Raw genomic sequence first — 22,028 nt, forward strand, 5'->3', positions numbered from 1 at the left:
TGGCAATAATGTCTCACTGCATGGCCAGGAAGATTTTTACACCTCAGGCTACCTCTTAGAGGGTTGTTTAGAGATGGAATCGTCAAGGAAAATATAAATCATACAGTTCAGAGAGGATGTAAACACCTTCACATTTAATGACAAGAATTGACATCCTGTGTTTTTTTTTCTCTACAATGTTTTGTTTGACATTGATATCATGCAATACACACCCGGTTTGATCAAACTAACTGTAGGACATTTCATTTACAAACAGCATGTTTATATTGTACAGGTATTACATCTGTCCCATAGTGCCAGGATAACCTTCTCAAATAAAAAGGAAACACATCATGTATACAGTAACCACAATAATTAGAAAATAGGCACTACTTGTGGTTTGAACACATGATTTTAGAACACATGCCTTCTGGGTGACTTTTAAAGTGGAAAGACCACAGTGATTCCAAGATCATATTTATTAAAGTATTTTCCTTATACAGGAAACCCACCTTACAATTTGGGCCAAAAATATTGTTTCCAAGTTACAGTAGGAGTATGGGCTCTATTAAATCATATCCGCTTTGGCCGACATCCGCATAGCAGTTGTTTTGGAGGTGTCAGAGGTGGAACTGCGTTAAGAGTTGTCAAATCCACAAGCCTAAAGCGGACATTGCCATTGGCTGTACGGAGTCACATTAAGAGACAAATAAAAGTGAATTCACCTTTTTGGTATTGGAAGATAGATGACAGGCCCTAGTCAGAGTTCATTGGTGAGAATGATGAACGGGACTTCATTTAAAGCCTGTTATGATGTGATGGGGACCATTAATCCATTAATACACTTTCCCATCCAACATACATACTAACTGATTCTGAAATCAAACACAGTGTGATTTTAAAAACAGTCCAGGGACACGTACGGACAGATTGAAATCACTGCCTCTCTGTCTTCCTCTGTGCAAAGACAAGGTTTCCAGGTGACTTGATATAGTGATCTCATATAATTTGGAGTTGCTCGTAAAACCACACACATAGAAACATTCTATCTTGATTTTGAGTGTGATATTGAATTAGATTTGAAATCTGTAACTACTTTTGGGATTTTCTGTACTGTAGTGCCGGTCCTTAAATTTGGCTGCACACTTTACATTTAAAAGTACTGTACTTTAGGCCAATTACATTTTTTTTTTTTTTAAGGAAGATACATGTATGCTCTTTTGGATAGGATTGGTAATGCTTTAGTTTGGGTATTTCTGTTTGTGCTGTGGAAACACGACAGTGAATAGGAAGACCGCACCAAGTAGACCTGTGTGACAGATCAATATTACTATAAGTTAGTTACCATTCAATGCAGTAATCCACCAATGCAAGTTGTTTCATCATGACACAACATTGGAGAAATGTACTATAGCGAGAAGAAAGCTACTCAATGAAGATGTCCTCCGTTGGGCATGAGTAGCCCACCGTTTCCTTGTAGTACAATTGGAAGGCTTTCCTATAGGTATGAACAACAAAAGAGGGGTTAGGTACAAATAGTGAGTAGCAGTTTGTGACTAGAAAGATGTATTATTATAAACAGTATGATGTTCATATTCATGAGCGTATTTGGATAGCAAGAAAAGATGAGTGGTAGAGAGAAAGGAGGAGAGAGAAACGCTAGAGAGCTTACCCAACAGACTGAGCCAGAGGCATCATGGAGTCGTCTGACATAAACACATGGCAAGCAAACCTCTGGTGGTCAGGATGTTTGGTGATGAATCCAAAATACCTGGAATCAATGGGAGAGACGTGGTACAACCTGCTCCAGATACAGTAGCTGCTACTTGCTAGTCTTTCTGCCCTTGAGAAACAGCTCTTTTAATTTTTGTTAAAATAAGTTGCCCACTGGGCACAGACGTCAGTTTTGATTTACATTTGGTTGAGTTGTCAACGAACATGGATTCAACATGGAATCAACAAAAAAATGGAACCATGTCATTGGATTTAGGTTCAAAGTTCAAAGTGAAAAAGAAGAAATTCCCTTTCGTTGATGACTGTGCAAATCCAATCAGTTTCCCACGTTGATTCAACGTCATCACATCATTTCGGGGGGTTGAAATGACATGGAAAGTTGCTTTGAACCAGTTTTTGCCAAGTGGGTGAGATGGCCATCAATCTGATGTGGTATTTATAGGCCTGTAGCCTGGAGTTGAATGACTTCCTTAGTTACGTACGTGTAATTTACTCACTTGTTATGTTTTGGGTGACAGCCGCAAAAGGAGATGTTCTTAAGCTGAAAAAAGTGAAAGCACTTATCCCCCTGTGAAAATATACATAGAGATGAGAGATAGTCACGGTGAGTTCCTGCGCTAGCATGTGATGTCATAGAATTAGAGAGTACTTATAGAATGGGCTAATTCTATTTCTATGGGTACAGTAGTTGTTGGGCCTGAGTGAATGCATCATACTAGCGTAGCCTGGGTCCCAGTCTGTTTCCGCTCATGCTTGCCATGGCAATTCAATAAAGAGTTGTCAAGAGAGCAGAAACAGACAGACTCTCAGGCCACACCACACCATACACCACACCTCGGTAAGAACAGAACATAATGTTAGGCTCAGACCCTATCGTCTGTGTCTGAGAGTGTACTCATACAGTAAGCCAGTCCAATGGGACACACGGGTGGAACCACGAGTGAGGAGGATTAAAAAGTCTTAAGACTAAGTGGTCATTATGCAAGAGGGGTTATGTCACCAACCACAGGACCACAGTATCCCACCAGGGAAATGTCCACCCTGCTAAATGACTGCTGCTTTCCACCCAAGACTGTTTTGAAAAGATCTAGTCATACTTAACCTCGTTTTGAACCTTGTTTGAACCCTGCTTTGAAAAGGTCTAGTTATACTGTATTTTCCATGCCTACAGAAATACTCCAGACTTGTATTTTCCAATGTACGACAAACGCATGAGGGACTATGACTAATGTATAGTGACTTACAGGATTAACTTTGGTCTGACTGGAACATTCCTTATCACAACGTGTGTCTAGCTAATCGAAATGAGAAATGTGTATCTACATAGGCCTTGAACACGGATGCCTAAACTAGTAAGAGTGAGGCATTGTGAACACGGATATCAATAAAAAGGGCATTTGAGTGTATAAGAGAGGACATACTCTTTCCGAGGTCCTACATTCATCTTGCACAATGATTTTCACCCCCTTCAGGTTGATTTCCAGAATACATGCAGAGGGAGGCTGCATGGTCATCCGGCGGTTGTTAGCAACCTGTTGACGAAAACAATAGCACAGCTTGATTGTTTTACACGTGCACGTCAGCATATCCACTCAGGTTTTAAAGAAGCCAGTCCGTTCTCAGACTTTGCTGTAAGTACAATAGGCTGCCTAATCCCCTTCCGTCTGTGTTGTTCTTCCAATTGAGGATTGTGAAATTATGGTTTAGCTTACCAACCCCAACACACCACCTGGGGGGCGGATACTGTACCTTTTGCATAGCAGCGCAAAGCACATCGTTGCCTTTGTGGTAGGGTACGTTAACGGAACCCAGGAACTTCACTCGGAACCTGTCTACCCAGTCATCTTTGTTATCTAACGGAGATAGGGTAAGACAAAGGCAAGGGCGAAGACACACTTAGAGTTCTATTTGTCAGCATGTTATTCAGTAGAGGTTCATTCAAAGCCAAATCAGGCTATTTAAAGAGCCTATCCATCCTATACTGTTTGAACTCTCTTGCCAAAATGCCAACTCCTACAGGCAAACATGTTTGGCATGACAATAAGGGACAAGGAGTTGGCAAGAGGGCACAGACTTGCACTCAGGCTAATGAATTGAATGCATTTCATAGAACGTCTATATTGATCCTATAACCAAACACTGATGCCCAAAGTGTATTGATGACAGTACCCTTGCTGTGTTCAAAGCCTGTCTAATGGATTAAATAAACCATCATAAACAGTGTAAACCATATTTGATACCTTTGATGGGTTCCTGGGTGACCTTGGCAGCGTAGTAGGCAGGGAAGATGCCGCAGGCCCCAGTTCTCATGTTGTAGGCCTTACACCAGAGATCATCAGCCTGAACCACCATCAGCAGAGGGTCGTCCACTTCTAGCTCCAGCTCATCGCTATGGCGAGGGACAAACCTGTTAATCACACAGACAGCATGGTTAATCATTCAATCAATAAATCAATCAAATTTATTTACAAAGTGTGTTTTGCATTATCTTGCTTAATGAGGTGTTAATCACACTGACCACTATGATGTTATGTTTGATATTAGTCCATGTAATGAATCTCTAATGTGTTTGTTGGTACTTGAAGGAGGACCCTGTGTAAGATTGCTTCAAGCATTTATAAATATTTATATCACAGCGTTGTTGAGTACTCGTCTCTGATTGGCTAGAAGTCCATTCTAGGGCTTGAGCCGGTGTTTGGAGGGGATATATTGGCACGGTATTGTTAGGCCCAAGACAAAGTAATTCTAATAATTTTATATCATAGCATTGTTGAATAGTCGTTTATGATTGGCTGGAAGGGCATTCTAGAGTGGACATTTAAACCAGATGGGACAGTTGGAAAATATATCGGGACAGTTGGAAAAGATGTTGGGACACCTTGCAATCATGGCACAATAAGCGCAGATACATGCAGACCGTACTTGCTACAAACAACCACTCAAACTGAAGTTGGATACATTGTAAACGCGGGTCCAACAAGGAAAAAACGTAGCTAGCTAGCATTGATTTATTTTTGCAGAGACACATTTTTTGGGTACATCTCATGACCTAACATGGTGAGTGATAAACATGAATTTCTCTGGTCCCGGCTACTGTTGCACGCAAGTGCTGTCAAATCCTCCCACGTTTCAAATTTGACCAGCTGTTTTCAGCAACTGATATTTTTTGAATTTTGTTGTCATATTGGCAGGTTTGCTAGCAACAAACTATTTAGCTAGCTTCTAGCTTAGTGTTTGATGCAATCCGATCTCCTTGTAATGAACAGCGTCGAGTGTCCTGACGAGAAGGCAAACTTTCCTAGCGATGCCAGGCAAAATTGGGCATTATCAGCTCATTGTTATGGATGTATCCAAATGAATGTCAATAGAAAACAGCTACTTTGCTGTTAATCTGGCTGCAGAGGTCATGACTGTGTTAGCCGTAGCTAGCTGGCTAGCTAGCGAGGGATAAGAACGCTACCAGCAGCATGATGGCAACAGAACATAAAGAATGAATGACTGGGTCACATCCATAAATAACGAACTAATCGGATGGCGTCTCTAGCAACCAAAAAATTAGAAAGTACTAGTTTGCTTATATAAATGAAGATATCAACGGAAAAATATTTTTACTTGTTACTCCCAAACTTTGGGATATCTAATTGGTAGTTGGCAGTCTTGTCCTATTGCTGCAACTTCCGTATGGACTCGGGAGGGGCAAAGGTCGAGAGCCATGCGTCCTCCGAAACACGACCCTGCCAAGCTGCACTGTTTACCCAACCCGGAAGCCAGCTGCACCAATGTGTCGGAGGAAACACCGTACAACTGGCGACCATGTCAGCATGCATGCGCCCAGCAAACCACAGGAGTCGCTAGAGCACGATGGGACAAGGTTATCCCTGCCGGCCAAACCCTCCCCTAAACCAGAAACAATTGTGCAATTGACCCCATGGGTCTCCCGGTCGTGGCCAGCTGGACTTGAACCCAGAATCTCTAGTGGTACAGCTAGCACTGCGATGCAGTGCCTTAGACCACTACACCACTCGGGAGGCCTCTGGCAACATTCTTATCCCTTGCTTGCTAGCTAGCTACAGCTAACACAGTCACGACCTCTGCAGCCAGCAAAGTAGCTGTTTTCTATTGACATTAATTTGGATACATTCATGACAATGAGCTAAAAACGCTATATTTTGCCTGGCATAGCTAGGAAAGTTTGCCTTCTTCTCAGGACATTTGTCACTGGTTGTTACAAGGAGATCTCAATACATATCAAACACTAGGCTAGAAGCTAGCTAAATAGTTTTTTGGTACAAACCTGCCAATATGACAACCAAATCAAAAAATATCAGTTGCTGAAAACAAATGGTCAAACTAGTCTAGAACTGTGGGAGTATTTGACAGCATACAGTTGAAGTCGGGAAGTTAACATACACTTAGGTTGGAATCATTAAAACTCGTTTATCAAACACTCCACAAATTTCTTGTTAGCAAACTATAGTTTTGGCAAGTTGGTTAGGGCATCTACTTTGTGCATAACACAAGTCATTTTTCCAACAATTGTTTACAGACAGATTATTTCACTTATAATTCACTGTATCACAATTCCAGTGGTCCAAAAGTGTACACACACTAAGTTGACTGTGCCTTTAAACAGCTTGGAAAATTCTGATAGGCTAATTGATATAATTTGAGTCAATTGGAGGTGTACCTGTGGATGTATTTCAAGGCCTACCTTCAAACTCAGTAACTCTTTGCTTGACATCATGGGAAAATAAAAAGAAAGACCTCAGAAAAAAAATTGTAGACCTCCATAAGTCTGGTTCATCTTGGGAGCAATTTCCAAATGCCTGAAGACACCACGTTCCTCTGTACAAACAATTGTATGCAAGTATAAACACCATGGGACCAAGCAGTCATCATACTGCTCAGGAAGGAGATGTGTTTTGTCTCCTAGAGATGATCGTACTTTGGTGCGAAAAGTGCAAATCAATACCAGAACAACAGCAAAGGACCTTGTGAAGATGCTGGAGGAAACTGGTACAGAAGTATCTATATCCACAGTAAAACGAATTCTATATCGACATAACCTGAAAGGCCGCTCAGCAAGGAAGAAGCAACTGCTCCAAAACCGCCATAAAAAAGCCAGACTACGGCTTGCAACTGCCCATGGGGACAAAGATCATACTTTTTGGAGAAATGTTCTCTAGTCTGATGAAACAACAATAGAACTGTTTGGCCATAATGACCAACGTTATGTTTGGATGAAAAAGGGGAGGCTTGCAAGCCGAAAAACACTATCCCAACCATGAAGCACGGGGAACGCAGCATCATGTTGTGGGGGTGCTTTGCTGCAGGAGGGACTGGTGCACTTCACAAAATAGATGGCATCATGAGAAGGGAAATTATGTGGATATATTGAAGCAACATCTCAAGACATCAGTCAAGAAGTTAAAGCTTGGTCACAAATGGGTGTTCCAAATGAACAACGACCCCAAGCATACTTCCAAAGTTGTGGCAAAATGGCTTAAGGACAACAAAGTCAAGGTATTGGAGTGGCCATCACAACGCCCTGACCTCAATCCAATAGAAAATTTGTGGTCAGAACTGAAAAAGCGTGTGCGAGCAAGGAGGCCTACAAACCTGACTCAGTTACACCAGCTCTGTCAGGAGGAATGGGCCAAAGTTCACCCAACTTACTGTGGGAAGCTTGTGGAAGGGCTACCCGAAACATTTGACCCAAGTTTAACAATTTAAAGGCAATGCTACCAAATACTAATATAGCGTATGTAAACTTCTGACCCACTGGGAATGTGATGAAAGAAATAAAAGCTGAAATAAATTATTCTCTCTACTATTATTCTGATATTTCACATTCTTAAAATAAAGTGGTGATCCTAATCCTAGTTTTTACTAGGATTAAATGTCCGCAATTTTGAAAAAGTTCCAATTTCAACTGTAGCTCCACATGCCTCAAGACTGCAACAGTAGGATTTGTGTTCATCACTCACCACGATAGGTGATCAGATGCTCCCTGCAAAACAAATCAATGCTAGCTAGTTAGCTACGTTTTTTCCTCGTTGGACCTGCGTTTACATTGTATCCAATTTCGGTTTGTTCGGTTGTTGGTTTAAATTTCTGTAACTTTGTACGGTTTGCATGTGTAGGTGCTTATTGTGTCGTGATTGCAAGGTGTCCCGATATCTTTTCCAACTGTTCTGTTATATGGTAAATATGCTTTTATTGTCCATTCTAGAATGCTCTTCTAACCAATCAGAACCAGTATTCATCAACGCTGTGGTATAAATATATATACATGTCATTTACCAGACGATCTTATCCTAAACGACTTGCAGGAGCAATTAGGGTTATGTGCCTTGCTCAAGGGCACATCGATAGATTTTTCACGTAGTCAGCTTGGGGATTCAAATCAGTGAAGTTTCAGTTACTGGACCAACGATCTTAACCACTAGGCTAGCTGCCGTGGCTCTATTCACTCTCTGGCAAATAATGTAACTTTTTCCATAGAACGCTCGTCGTTGATTATCACTTACGGATAACTAATTTATAATGGCTTATTCATGAGTTTCTATATAAACCAAGTTTTTATAAAGAGTAAAACCGTACAACGTCTCACCTAAACACAGCTCTGTGGCTCTGCTCTTGCTCTACTCCATTCAACACACAGGAGAACAGGCCAAAGGACTCCGCACCTGGAGGACACAAGGCAGGAGAGGAGCTTTTAGGTCATTGTGATAAAAATGGAATAACAAAGTGCCAAAACAAGAGTACCATACAGGAGTAACTTTGCTGAATTTAGTGTCTAAATGAAGTGTCTGAATTCAGCCACACAAAACTCACCAGAAGAGTGTAAATGTCTGTTCACAAACACATTGCGGAACTTGCGTGTTCGAGGTCCCCCGCCAACTCCTGCCTCAGAGGACGAAGAAGCCCTCGACAGACGTGATGACTTCCTTTCTCTCTTCAGCTCGCTGTGATCCACCTCATAGTCCTCTTCCTCGTTGGCTGACTCATATACCGTCTCTGTGTCGCTTTCATCACTGTAGCTCTGGTAGCACTGCTTCAAGCTCACCAGTTCTAACTTAGCGTGCTCGTCCACCACTAGGGTGTACTTAACAGAGTCATAGGAGAGGCCGTCGGCCTCGGAGCTCTGAGCGTGTGCAGTCCGCAGGGCCCCCGACCCCCCCGACTCACCCTTAGAGCTAGACTTAGAGCCCCTGTCCCACAACCCCCTTTCCCGCTCCCCTCCCTCACTGTCAGATGGCCTAAAGCATGAGGAGATGGAGAAGGAACGTGGAGGAGGTGCAGGGGGGTGCAGGTAGACCTCGTCCTCCTCGCTGATGGACGGGTTTGTTCGGTTGGGGAGGGCAGTGTTTGTGTACGCTGGGGGTCCCTCCGCGTCAGAGCTGATTGACATGCGATTGCCCTCGCTGCTCTGAGACAGGAAGGGACGGTCAGAGTCTGGACGGTCAGTGTCTGTGTTCTTCTGGTGTACCGGTGTCAGGTAGATCTCCTCTGTGGCTTCTGGCTGGCGCTCCTCCTTACTGCAGCACCCCCGCCCATGCCCCTGTCCTCCTCGCCCCTTGCTCCCATCCCTATCCCCATCTACAGCTTTGTCTCTCATGCTGTCTGCTTTCGGCTTTGCTGCTGTCGTCCGGTTGTGTGGAGCAGTGGAGGACTTCTTATCCCGCTGCTTTGCGTCACGCCGCCTGCCCCGTGATTCTGTCGGTCCATGTGAGATGAACGTGGAGTAGTCCTTGCTGTATGCCTTGACTGCCTTCTCTGGTACTCTACCTCTGTGTTGGGGTTGCTTGGCCACAGAGCCATCGTTGTGCTGCTGGACTTTAGACTCATCGTTGACCTGCTCATTAGTGGGTGTCAGATCGCCTTTAACACACACAAACAAAACAACAGCACAAGCAAAAACAAAAGATGATTAACTAGGCCTCAAACTGCTGAAGGATTATAAGGGATGTAGCTACAGTAACAGTATCCATGCTGCATGGGAAAGAGTTACAGGATGAGAGCCATTTTTGGGGTTTCCTGGCCAACATGTTCTTATTGTATGTATCATACTGAAGTATGAGAACGCCGAAGATGTTGGGCTTTTAATATTTTCTATTTCTTGAACATTTGAAGGATTGTGACTGTGAGTGTTCATGTCAGGGTCACCTTATGAAGGAATTTGGTATTACTCTCACAAGAAAGTACTGTATACATGTACAGTATATGGTTTAAACCAGTGAATATCCCATTCTCACCTGTTATGTGGGGGGAGGAGGAGTTTGAGTTTGACAGATTCTCCTTCCATGTGTCCTTCTTTCCAAATGAGTTGTTGTTAATTGTATCCTTGTCCTACAACGATATTACAGACAGAGAGAGGTAAAGATCGAGACATAGGAAGAGCGAGAGAGGAGAGAAAGATAGTTAGATGTAACTTTTATTTGATCAACTTTACATCACCCTTTAAGAGTGTGCGTACACACACACAGTCTGTACAGCTAACCTTGTAGGGACACACAATTCAGTCACATTCAAAATCCTATTTTCCCAAACCCCTAACCCTGAACCTAACCTGTACTTTCACCCTTACCCTAACCCCAACCTTAACCCTAACCTAAAAACCTAACCCACAAATGAACCCTAGCTCCTAACCCTAAACATAATTCTAACCCTAATTATAACCTTAACCCTAAACCCCATAGAAATAGTATTAGACTTCTGGTCCCCACAAGAATAGTTAGACACGTCCACACACACACACACACACACACACACACACACACACACACACACACACACACACACACACACACACACACACACAAAAGAGTGGCTGTTAAAACGCATGAGTGGTTGTTCTGCCTAAGAAGACGGCTGTTCTCTATTCTCTATTATTACCACACAGTCCAGCCCAGTCAGTCCACAGCCCTTTTCTAGCCAAGCAGCTCTATGATCAATGACTTGTCTCAGCTGTCAATCACATCTACCCAGTCCTAGCCTCTGTTCCAGGCTTCCTGCAGCCAAGTGATGAACGAGGCTTTGGACTACGGTAACGCAAGATCACAGCCATCTAAATATATGGCGCTGGCTTCACCAAGCCCCGATGACATCATCTCACATACCATCACAATTTGATCCGGCTGCCAGGAAGAGGAATCAGGAGCTAGCCAATAAAGAGGAAGTCAAGACTGTTAGACTACACAGCAGCACACTGTCATAGAGACCATTCACAGTGATGATGCTGACTCACAGTCGTGATGCAGCTGCTGCTGGGCACTGTAACTGGCTCTGTTACCATGGTTACCATGGCCAGGAACTGGAGGAGAGCGAAACTGTGTGTAGGTGTGTGTGTGTGTGTGTTTCTTTGGTGTGTCGGGTTTGTGTTGATATAATGGTTTGATGTTGAAACGCTCCAAGTTCTATTTATGAAATGAAAATAAGACATTTTGGAATTCATGGGACTGACTGTTTATCAAGACTGTGTTATCATTTTGGTAGCTGTTATCCCTTTGGTTGAAGTCTTCGGGTCTCAGGTAAGGTTACTCCTCATGTAGCTTCACAAACTTTGGTACACTTCACCCTCCCCCTTGGCCTCCTGTCCACAGTAACCAACCCCGGCAACTAATAACCATCCACTGTGTAATCCGATTCACGACACCACCATAATCAGTCATGTTGCTCTGAGAGATTCAGGTCTCTTCAGGCCTCAGGCAAAATGGCACCGGCATAGTTTAGAGTAGTATCATCACGTCTAATAGCCTAATTGTCAGAAAAGTGTTCAGCCCAAATAAACAACCGTGATGACTGTAATGATAATTGAACTGCCGTGTGCGCCATAAGCTGCATTGGTCACGCACCTACGTACGCGTGTGGCCAATGCAGCTTACATACATACTCACGCATACACACACACACACACACACACACACACGCACACGCACACACACACGCGCACACACACACACACACACACACACACACACACACACACACACACACACACACACACACACACACACACACACACACGGCTCAACCCATCCATCACAACAGCGTGATGTAACAAGGTGGGACACGTAGTGACGGCAACAGCCGTGGTGACATATGGCTGGCAGATGTTGTTCACAATCAAGTCTCAAAAAAGGGGCTAAAGTTTCTAAGTAATCGTTCACCTTGATCACATTAGAAATCTGAGTGGGTGTGATATAATATAGAGCAGGGCTCTACAACCCTGTTGCTGGAGAGCTAGCTTCCTGTTGGTTTTCACTCCGCCCCAGTTGTAACTAACCCGATTCAGTTTATCAACCAGCTAACTATTACTAGAATCAGGGGCGCTAGACTAGGTTTGGAGCTAAAACCTACAGAAACAGGGTTGGAGAGCCCTGCTATAGTCACTTGATCTTGAGGGGGGATGTAATCTCAAGGACTATGAAAATAGGCCTTGCTACAGCACAAACAGATCTGGGACCAGAATATCTGAATCAAGCTTTCACTACCTGTTTCCCCAGTCCTTGAGCTCAAGTGTCTCTGTCATCTGTACCAGGCTACCACTCAGACAGAGTAGGAGCGAGACATCAAACATGGTTCGCCCAATCCTTCCCAACACAGCGTGAGACCACGAGCAGCAGCAGGGCTCTGAGGTCAGGTCGTGTTGTGGTGTCATACACAGAGACGTTAGTCACGTGACCAGGTCTGACAGGGCCAGAAGTAGGAATTACACCTCCTAGAGGGGAATAACATCCCAGGCTTCCCTCTATCCTCCGCAGGCCACACCTGGGTTCAAAAACACATACTTTCAAAATCCTTCGAATACTTTTTAGCATTTGCTTTAGTCTGCCTAGAGTGCCAGACGGACAGAGTCTGAGTCTAAAGTGGATGTGGTATTAGGTTATTTGATGGGAAGGGACCTTGACAGGGTAAGGATTAACCAGTCAGTGTAGCAGGTTATCCAAACTGACATCTGGTCACGCACCTTATCCTGATCTTCTTTGAATTGAATCAGAAGTCTGCTCATCATTCGTGAATGTCCTTGTGAAACAGATTCTCTGAAACATTTCCTTTTTTAGTTGAGTAGCATCTTGATGTTTTGGTTACAACTGATTATAACCGGTTATGTCCGATTATCACTGGTTTCAACTGGTTCCGCCTGATTTTAACTAGTTAAAACTGGGTGGAGTTGTTTGGGTGGGTACATATATCATACATACAGTACATACACTACAATAATCCTACCAATGGCTCAGGTTAAAAGATGAAACCGTCAAACATTCAAACTGCAGTCTGCACTCTACTACTAGAGACTGTAGAGTATTTGGCCGTGCTGAGCATTGTGGGCAATTACTAAGATCATTCCAAATCTCCTCCAGAGAAATGACAGCCCTCTCCTCGTCGCATACGTCTTCAATGAAGACAGGTCTGAAGCTCACTGGACTGTATCAAAGCATCCAAGCAATAATAAACCTTTTTTTTTTTTACGACAAAATACTAACCTACAAAATCTAATTCTGGTAAGAGGTCTATTCTGAGGGAAAGATCAAAGACGTTTTATAAAGATCAACATGAGGATGCAATGGATGAAAGACGAGTGAACAGATCCTCACTCGTTTAGACACTCTACATAGGATTGCCATTGTAAACGGCCCTGTCCTTGGACTGACACTGATGGACTCTGACCTGTCCTTTCCATCGTAATCCCTAGTCAGCAGAGCACACACACCCTTCCTTCCCTGTCTGATGCCATTCAGCTGGCGGGGAAGCCGACAGACTCACAGAGGGACAGAAGGGTGCGCTGTTTACAGACAGCAAAGATCCAGGACAGCAGTCACACGGAGCACATGCCACAAACACAGTCGTAAGCATGGGCTCCGTCGAGAGAGAAAGAGCACATTCATTCTCACACGCATGAACATTTCCTCTACTGTTACAATGCTTCGATTGAGAACCACAACCGTCCCAGCGTTATGATTTTCTGGTATACAATGGCTGCAAATGTGAAATGAAAATATTTCCATTTAACGACATTAACAAATACACACTGTAGACATATTGCTTACATTACATTAAAAGGGAATCCATATTTATATTGGTGCCTGGGTCAGGCATGCTGCCTCGACACAGATACCATTCTATACCGATTAAATTCTATCTGGTCTCCCATTAATTATTTAAACCAAACAGACGATCTGTAAAAACAGAGGAGAAAATAAGCAGGATCTCTACTGTAAATTAGTGCTGGGTGTAAGCAACCAGCTTCAATACTGCTCTTATGCAGATCCCATCCTATCGAATCTCATATTTCAAACAAACCTAATATGATCTATGATACAGTACATGATCCGCCTGTCACCCCAGGGAAGATATAGAAGCAGCCCCTTTAATGCCTCTTTACAGATCCCGTTCTATAGCCAATCCAATATTATATGAACCAAACAGATGATGTGATGATGTCGTGTCATCACAGAGGGTAGATATAAACAGTCCCCACCTGAGTCCTGGGAGGCTGAGGAGGCTGAGGCTGCACCTGTGGAAACAGCGCTAGTGTGGTGGGTCTCTTGGGCCTGTACGTATCCATAGCGACTGGATGTTCAGCAGATTTGAATTCTATCACATTGGGCTGTTGCTGTCTGACAGGAGTTAGAACGACGGCCCCTCTCTCTTCCTGGTTGAGTCTGTGGTCGCCGAGGGAACCATGGATCAGGCCCCAGTGCTCCTCTTCCTCCTGGATCTCCCCCTCAGCATCGATCAGGTCCAAGTGGAGCATCTCCGCCTGCACTTCCCTGAACCCCCGCCCGTCTGCCTTCCCCGCCTCGCTACTGGCTGGCCACGTCACATGGTCCTGGGAAGAGCCAGGCAGCAGTGTTGCAGCAGATAGAGAGAGAATAATTCAGTGAGGTGGAGGGGGGAGAGGGAGGGAGGCGGAGAAAGCAAGAATGAGAGCGAGTGGAGAGAGAGAGAGAGAGAGAGAAAAGGATTCAGTGAGGAGAAAAGGAAGGGAGGGGAAAAGGAGGAGGAGAGCAGAGAGGGAGCCAGTCAATCACGGCCTGGCAATGACATCAGCAGCCTGAGCCCGTGGCTCGTTCTCTGCTCATGCTCACTGTAATGCCATTCTAATTCAATCATACTGTAGTAGGATAAACCTCCCTGAAAACAAACACAGGCAAAGCTAGGCTACTGTTCTATTCTGTGAGGTATACAACAGCAGCATGTAACACCCTTACTATCTTTACACTGACGTCAAATCTAAAGATAATGTTAATACGGAATAATTTCTTTAACCACAAAATACGAAGATGCACACAGACCTGCTGTACGGTACATCAACGTCATACAACCTTCCCCTGAGCTAATGTATGGTCTGACGTTCTCCATTTGACTCATACTAAAATGACAGTTCACCCTAGCAGCTAGTTGAGTAGAATATCTGCAGGGCTGAAGGCGGAGGCCAGTGATGCGATGGCCAGGCTTTAATGGCGTGTGGCATGTTAGGTCTACTCGGCTCTGGAACACATGTGTACCAAGACCATCCCCGCCTGCAGTCATTAATCTGATTGGTGATTTTGGACTACTAACTCTGGATTCTACTGCCTCTTCCGCTTCTGCTGCGGCTACTATCTCACAGCGACAGCCCCAAAATAACAGCAAGCATACAAATGGGGAGCGACATTTATCTCAATATCTCAACCTTCTGTTATGAATATTCATATTATGAAAAACAGGACTGCAACAGAGTGAAGTCAGGCAGTGTGTTGTCGGAGAAGGGAGGGAGGAGTTTGTTGAGGGGAAACTGGTGCAGAGGAGCTTACTTGGTCATCCCGGTTGTCGTAGTTGAGGCTGGCACCCCGCTGTGCACTGGGTTCTTATACTATTCAAAATCATTTCAAATACTTGATCTGTGCTTGATTGAGCTTGCCTGGCTTAATGGACCAATAGAAAAGTCACAAAATTGGGATCCGAGCACATTTGACACTTTGAAACTGTTTTTGAACCCAGGTCTGGTGTGTGTACATGTAGATTAGCTTACTTGAGAGTCAAGGTCGTCGTAGTTAAGGCTGGCTCCAGCCTCATCAGTGATCTCTGTGACCTGAGAAAGGTCCTCGTCCTCAAACTCCTCCAGGCTGATGTCATGGGTCAGCCTGAGGACACGACATACACACCGCATCACACCACACTACAGAAAACAAACCACGCCGTCACTCAACATCGCTGAGAGCCGAGGGCAGAGCACACTGTTTTGCACACATCAATGAGAGAGTAAACACATGGGTGTCGCTCTCTGCAGACAAACAACTTGGTCACACTTTCACCTTAGTGAGGTACTGCTTGATACTCCGGGTGGTAGGTGGCAGTTGCACAACCAGGTGGACAACCATCTGTGCTGACATCAAAAATCTCTAAACCCTTTAATAAAAAGGCGTGCATTGGGGTTTGCATGAAGGCCCGAGAGAGACAGGAAAAAGTGTGCTCTCTTACATTAGCATTACTGTACGTCACTGCCAGGAAGTCTAGACCTTTATGGCAAACAAACGCTTGTCTGGTAAACACTTGTTTTAGTTATCCTTTGAAAAGCATTTTGTTACTTTTTACCCTAATGAATGTGACCCTGGTTTAACTCTACAGTATATAAATACTACTGTACCATTTCTCCCACTGGTCCTCCATCCACTTCTCTCCATTCTCCTCCTCCCTCCAATTCTCCCCATCCTCGTTGGACTCCATGGCCAGACTGAGGTAGAGCAACATCAGCTGGGCTGGGCAGGGTAGGCAGATGGACCAGGAACTGATCGATTCAACAGGCAATTACAGCACTTCCGCCTTTCAACAGAGCATCATTCACAGTCCTGACTTTTCAATCTCCATCCGCTCTGGCCCACACGTCAGCAACAGCATCAGCAACAAAAAAACAACAACAACACCACCACACCACTGATAGAGAGGGACCCTGAAGCTAAAGACAGCTTATTTGTCCTTTCCCCCACACACAGTATAGAGCTCTCTTCTCTTCACCACGGGCTCCACCCAGGCACTTATCTCCTCTCTGTGTATTTGTACTCTCCCTCTGGTCCAGAATAATGACCGGAGGAGGATGGGAGGATGGGGGGAGGTGCAGGCTGCAGGTGGACAGTAAAGAGACTGGCGATCGGGTGACTCAATCACTCGCTCAAGCCCCAGCCCATCAGCCCTAGCTGGGTAGGTTATCCTCCTGTAAGTCCCTGCCTCCTGTATGATGGGCGGCTTGAATCGATGCAGCTCTACTCCGTTTGCCTGCCTCCTCCTCCGCAGGCCAGGCAGCCGTATACAGGGAGGGCCAGACTGAGGGAAGGGAAGTGGTGTCTGCTAGGATCAATGGAGCCGCTGTAGTGCTGAACTAGAACCTTCTTCCCTTTTATCCCTGGTCTGAGGGAGGGAGGATTTGGAAGGTCCCTGGCCCTGCTTAGAGCATCATGGCTTCCATTGTGTTGTGGTTTAGGTTGGTTCTCACGCCATGGAATGACCCACGCCTTCTTCTCCTCACTCTGAACAGACTGTGACGTGATGGGTGAGCCGGTGCAGCAGAGAGAATTAACAGCTTACGTATGTCGGCGGTATAATTTTTTAAAATGGTGGAGGAGGTCAAGTGGGCTAAGCGGTCATTACATTATTACCTCTAATGTGATTTGCGGTCCCTGTCCCACTAAAATACTGTTTAAGACATGACATGCACACACATTTTACACACTACAACCCTGGCCACTAACACGTATACCACGCCAGGGGTGGGTGAGTACATCACAGTTCATTTATAACTGGATACACCAAAAAGAAAGGAGGGCAAAATCACAGTAAAAAGTTTGACAACCCAGGCCTGTGTACATTCATAGACACAATATCCTATTCTTGGTATCCTAATCCTGTCCTCACTTTATCAAGTTACAAACCAGGATAATTATACTGCACGGGAAAGCTAGAATGTCACTTTCACTGGGCCAGGTCTGTATCAGATAGCTTAAAGACAGCCAGGTCTGTATCAGATAGCTTAAAGACAGCCTTTAGCTCGTTTCTCCCTCCTCACCCTTCTATTCTTTACTGTTCACGGCAACAGACGGGTCGTCAGAACCAATCAGGAATTTGTTTCTATCAGAGTTGATCAGGGAGCGAGGCGAGAGAGTGTGAGATGGAGAGACAGACACAGAGAGGAGGGAGAGACACACACACACAGACAGAGGGAGAGAGAGAGAGAGAGAGAGAGAGAGAGAGAGAGAGAGAAATAGATAAGAGAAAGGGAGAGAGAGGACTCAGAACGTTAGCAGTGATCCCTGAGGAGATGGCATAAGGGTTACTGCTGGTCAACAAAGCACTGTTAAACCTCATCCTTCTTATCCTCCTCCCAGACTACAACCTGTACAGTATTACATAACAAGCCTCTATTGCTATAACTGACCTGAGATTACCACTTCAATAAACCAAAGTTTGTCCCTAAAGTTGATGGATTGTTGATTAATTGATAAGTCTATTTATGATACATAACCATTGATGAGACACAACTATTTTCAGAAAATAAGGGTTGTTTGAGTGAAGTGCAGATGACCCGCGGTCCAAGTTCAGTTCCAGACCTGCACTGTACAAAGCTTTCAGCACATTCTGTGCTAAGAACCTACTGCATGTGGCCCTCCAGTGGCAAAACGCAGTACTGAAAAAGTGGTACTGTAACTACCTACTACCAATTATAAACTGGGTGGTTCGAGCCCTGAATGTTGATTGGCTGACAGCTGTGGTATATCAGACCATGGGTATGAAAAAACAGTTATTTTTACTTCTCTAATTACGTTGGTAAACAGTTTATAGTAGCATTAAGGCACCTCAGAGGTTTGTGAAATATGACCAATATACCACGGCTAAGGGCTGTATCCAGGCACTCCGCGTTGTGTCGTGTATAAGAATAGCCCTTAGCCGTGGTATATTAGCCATATACCATACCTCCTCAGGCCTTATTGCTTAAATACAATGCTATGAATTAACTATATTTATTACCATCAACAGTGAAGTCCAGCATCAGGTATAGAGGTTCATATACAGATACAATCACGAAGACTGAGTGGATCACTATTCTATCAGCGCTTTAATGAAAATAAAACTATTTTGGCATGGAATGTACAATATTTGGTGACTGACAAATAATGACAAGCTTTAGATGTTAACGGGAAATATAAATGAAGTTGACCTCTGTCAGTATATCCTAAAGGCTTATTTATAGCCAATTTAAGTATGCAACGCAAGAATGCAAAATGGCTGTCCTGAGTACTTAAGTAGACTATACATTGGGCAAAACTCATCCCTTTCTGGGCAGATCCACAGACAGAACAGTGCAAACAAAGAAAACGTGTTTTATGGTAATATATACAGTATAATATACACACAGGGCTGATAGATGTGCAAATATAAACAGAATATAGCGCGAATGAATACAAATCTTTTATACACATGGTACTTAGCGGAACTAGTTCTTATTGTATTAGTATAGACACTATTATCGTTATGGGATCTTTTGGCAAAATATTTGTTTCTAAACCAACGACATGGTTGTGATTGAAGTCAAAATATCATACAGAGGACAAACAGATGAATGACAGTAGAAGCTCAGATCACGAATGGAGGTTGTTAGGAACACTGAAATGTATAGAAAATATGAATTGCGTATTTTACATGAATGTGTATTGTTTTAATGCGTTTTTTTATGGGGGGGGGGGGGATAACAAAAAAAACATCCATGTTAATATTGCTTGCTCGCTTGACCGGTCAGTTGGTAAAGCTAAGGTTTGTATCTTTGAGGTTCTACTGTAGTCCTAAGGCAGTTTTTCACTCACGAATCAAAGTGTCTGGTGTTGCAAAAAACTATAGCAAAAAAAAAAGTTTAGGAAAGCTGAAACACACACACACGCACTAACTTGCTATATGATACACTGGTTGCAACCTTTCTGTATGCAAATTATTATTGGCAATTACAGAGATGTTCTTGCTGCTCTTATACCTCATAAACCGGTTATTGTATGTACAAAGTGGCATAGTTTAAAGTGGCTAGTGATACATGTATTACATAAGGATACAGTCGATGATATAGAGTACAGTATATACGTATGCATATGAGATGAATAATGTAGGGTAAGTAACATTATATAAGGTAGCATTGTTTAAAGTGGCTAGTGATATATTTACATCATTTCCCATCAATTCCCATTATTAAAGTGGCTGGAGTTGAGTCAGTGTCAGTGTGTTGGCAGCAGCCACTCAGTGTTAGTGGTGGCTGTTTAACAGTCTGATGGCCTTGAGATAGAAGCTGTTTTTCAGTCTCTCGGTCCCAGCTTTGATGCACCTGTACTGACCTCGCCTTCTGGATGATAGCGGGGTGAACAGGCAGTGGCTCGGGTGGTTGATGTCCTTGATGATCTTTATGGCCTTCCTGTGACATCGGGTGGTGTAGGTGTCCTGGAGGGCAGGTAGTTTTGCCCCCGGTGATGCGTTGTGCAGACCTCACTACCCTCTGGAGAGCCTTACGGTTGAGGGCGGTGCAGTTGCCATACCAGGCGGTGATACAGCCCGCCAGGATGCTCTCGATTGTGCATCTGTAGAAGTTTGTGAGTGCTTTTGGTGACAAGCCGAATTTCTTCAGCCTCCTGAGGTTGAAGAGGCGCTGCTGCGCCTTCTTCACGATGCTGTCTGTGTGAGTGGACCAATTCAGTTTGTCTGTGATGTGTATGCCGAGGAACTTGAAACTTGCTACCCTCTCCACTACTGTTCCATCGATGTGGATAGGGGGGTGTTCCCTCTGCTGTTTCCTGAAGTCCACAATCATCTCCTTAGTTTTGTTGACGTTGAGTGTGAGGTTATTTTCCTGACACCACACTCCGAGGGCCCTCACCTCCTCCCTGTAGGCCGTCTCGTCGTTGTTGGTAATGTTGTTGTCCCACATGGCACATGGCAAGCTCCGAAAAACACAGAAACCAAATTGCAGAGTTGGTTAAATTTCTACAAATAGCCCACAGCAGGCTTCCCCAACTGGCAGCCTGCGGGCCGACTTTGGCCCGTGGGTGGTTTTATTTGGCCCCCCAGTTTTGCTGAGCAAAGGAAAATAAAACAATACGATCACGTGTCTCTATATTATGCGTGGGAATACTTGGGAACAGATATCTTAAATAAAAATCTATTTGAGTTGATTTCCTGGTGTTTTTCCAGTCTTTTCCACTACCGGTCAAAAGTTTTAGAACACCAACTCATTCAAGGGTTTTTCTTTATTTAATTATTTTCTACATTGTAGAATAATAGTGAAGACATAAAAAACATGAAATGACACATATGGAATCATGTTGTAACCAAAAAAGTGGTAAACAATATATTTTAACAAATTATTTTATATTTGAGAGTCTTCAAATAGCCACCCTTAGCCTTGATGACAGCTTTACACACTCTTGGCATGGAAAGACTGGAGAAACACCAGGAAATAAACTCCAATTGATTTTTATTTAAGATATCTGTTCCCAAGTATTCCCACGCATAATAGAGAGACACGTGATTGCATACAAATGTCAGCAAGGTTTGAAATGATTATGTTTTAGTCTAACATCATACAGTCCCTTGCAAAAGTATTCATCCCCCTTGGAGTTTTTCCTGTTTTGTTGCATTACATCCTGTAATTTAAATTGATTTCTTTGACATATTACTAGCTCAAAGCATTTGAATCTGCTATATGACAAGTTAATCATTGGGTGATGAGGATGTTGGATAACAAGGTGGGGGCACAAAAAAACAGAAATTGCCCCCCCTAATCTGTTAGTGGTAGATGTACACACACTCACACAAACACACATTTTGTGGTCCAAATTGGTGAAGTGAAATGAAAAAAAAATTACTTTTTAAAATTACTTTTTTATTTGTTTTTAAATGGAAAAGTGGTGCATGCATATGTATTCACCCCTTTTGCTATGAAGTCCCGAAATAAGATCTGGTGCAACCAATTACCTTCAGAAGTCACATAATTAGTTTGATTGCACACAGTTGGACTTTATTTAAGTGTCACATGACCTGCCACATGATCTCAGTATATATACACCTGTTCTGAAAGGCCCCACCACTAAGCAAGCGGCACCACCAATTAAGCTGCAACATGAAGACCAAGGAGCGCTTCAAACAGGTCAGGGACAAAGTTGTGGAGAAGTACAGATCAGGGTTGGGTTATACAAATATATCCGAAACTTTGAACATCCCACGGAGCACCATCAAATCCATTATTAAAAAATTGAAAGAATATGGCACCACAACAAACATGCCAAGAGAGGGCCGCCCAC

At 43.7% G+C, this 22,028-nt stretch overlaps 1 protein-coding gene and 1 long non-coding RNA gene across 2 annotated transcripts in view; one reads left to right on the forward strand and one right to left on the reverse strand.

Moving 5' to 3' along the window:
* The window catches only part of LOC149985561 (uncharacterized), a 338,855-nt gene that overhangs the window by 56,260 nt on the left and 260,567 nt on the right, over positions 1 to 22,028 (forward strand). The gene's annotated exons all lie outside the window — the stretch shown is intronic.
* mapk8ip1a (mitogen-activated protein kinase 8 interacting protein 1a) lies at positions 113 to 17,279 on the reverse strand. Its single transcript, XM_021604286.3, has 12 exons — positions 16,349 to 17,279; positions 15,734 to 15,845; positions 14,198 to 14,548; positions 9,972 to 10,065; positions 8,551 to 9,597; positions 8,327 to 8,402; positions 3,954 to 4,120; positions 3,463 to 3,566; positions 3,135 to 3,245; positions 2,211 to 2,281; positions 1,652 to 1,750; positions 113 to 1,477 (listed from the first exon to the last, which is right to left on the reverse strand). The coding sequence occupies exons 1-12, from the start codon at positions 16,450 to 16,452 to the stop codon at positions 1,405 to 1,407; spliced, it is 2,409 nt and encodes an 802-aa protein (XP_021459961.3). The 5' UTR covers positions 16,453 to 17,279; the 3' UTR covers positions 113 to 1,404.

The sequence above is a fragment of the Oncorhynchus mykiss genome, chromosome 1, assembly GCF_057628025.1.
Source record: "Oncorhynchus mykiss isolate SJ-2025 chromosome 1, ASM5762802v1, whole genome shotgun sequence".
NCBI lineage: Eukaryota > Metazoa > Chordata > Actinopteri > Salmoniformes > Salmonidae > Oncorhynchus > Oncorhynchus mykiss.

Coding starts and splice junctions, on each gene's coding strand:
- mapk8ip1a (XM_021604286.3), bottom strand. CDS start 16,452: ATGTTGCTCTACCTCAGTCTGGCCATGGAGTCCAACGAGGATGGGGAG. Junction 3,567..3,953: donor CACCCAGGAACCCATCAAAG/GTATCAAATATG, acceptor TATCTCCGTTAG/ATAACAAAGATGACTGGGTA. Junction 3,246..3,462: donor TTTGCGCTGCTATGCAAAAG/GTACAGTATCCG, acceptor TTTCGTCAACAG/GTTGCTAACAACCGCCGGAT.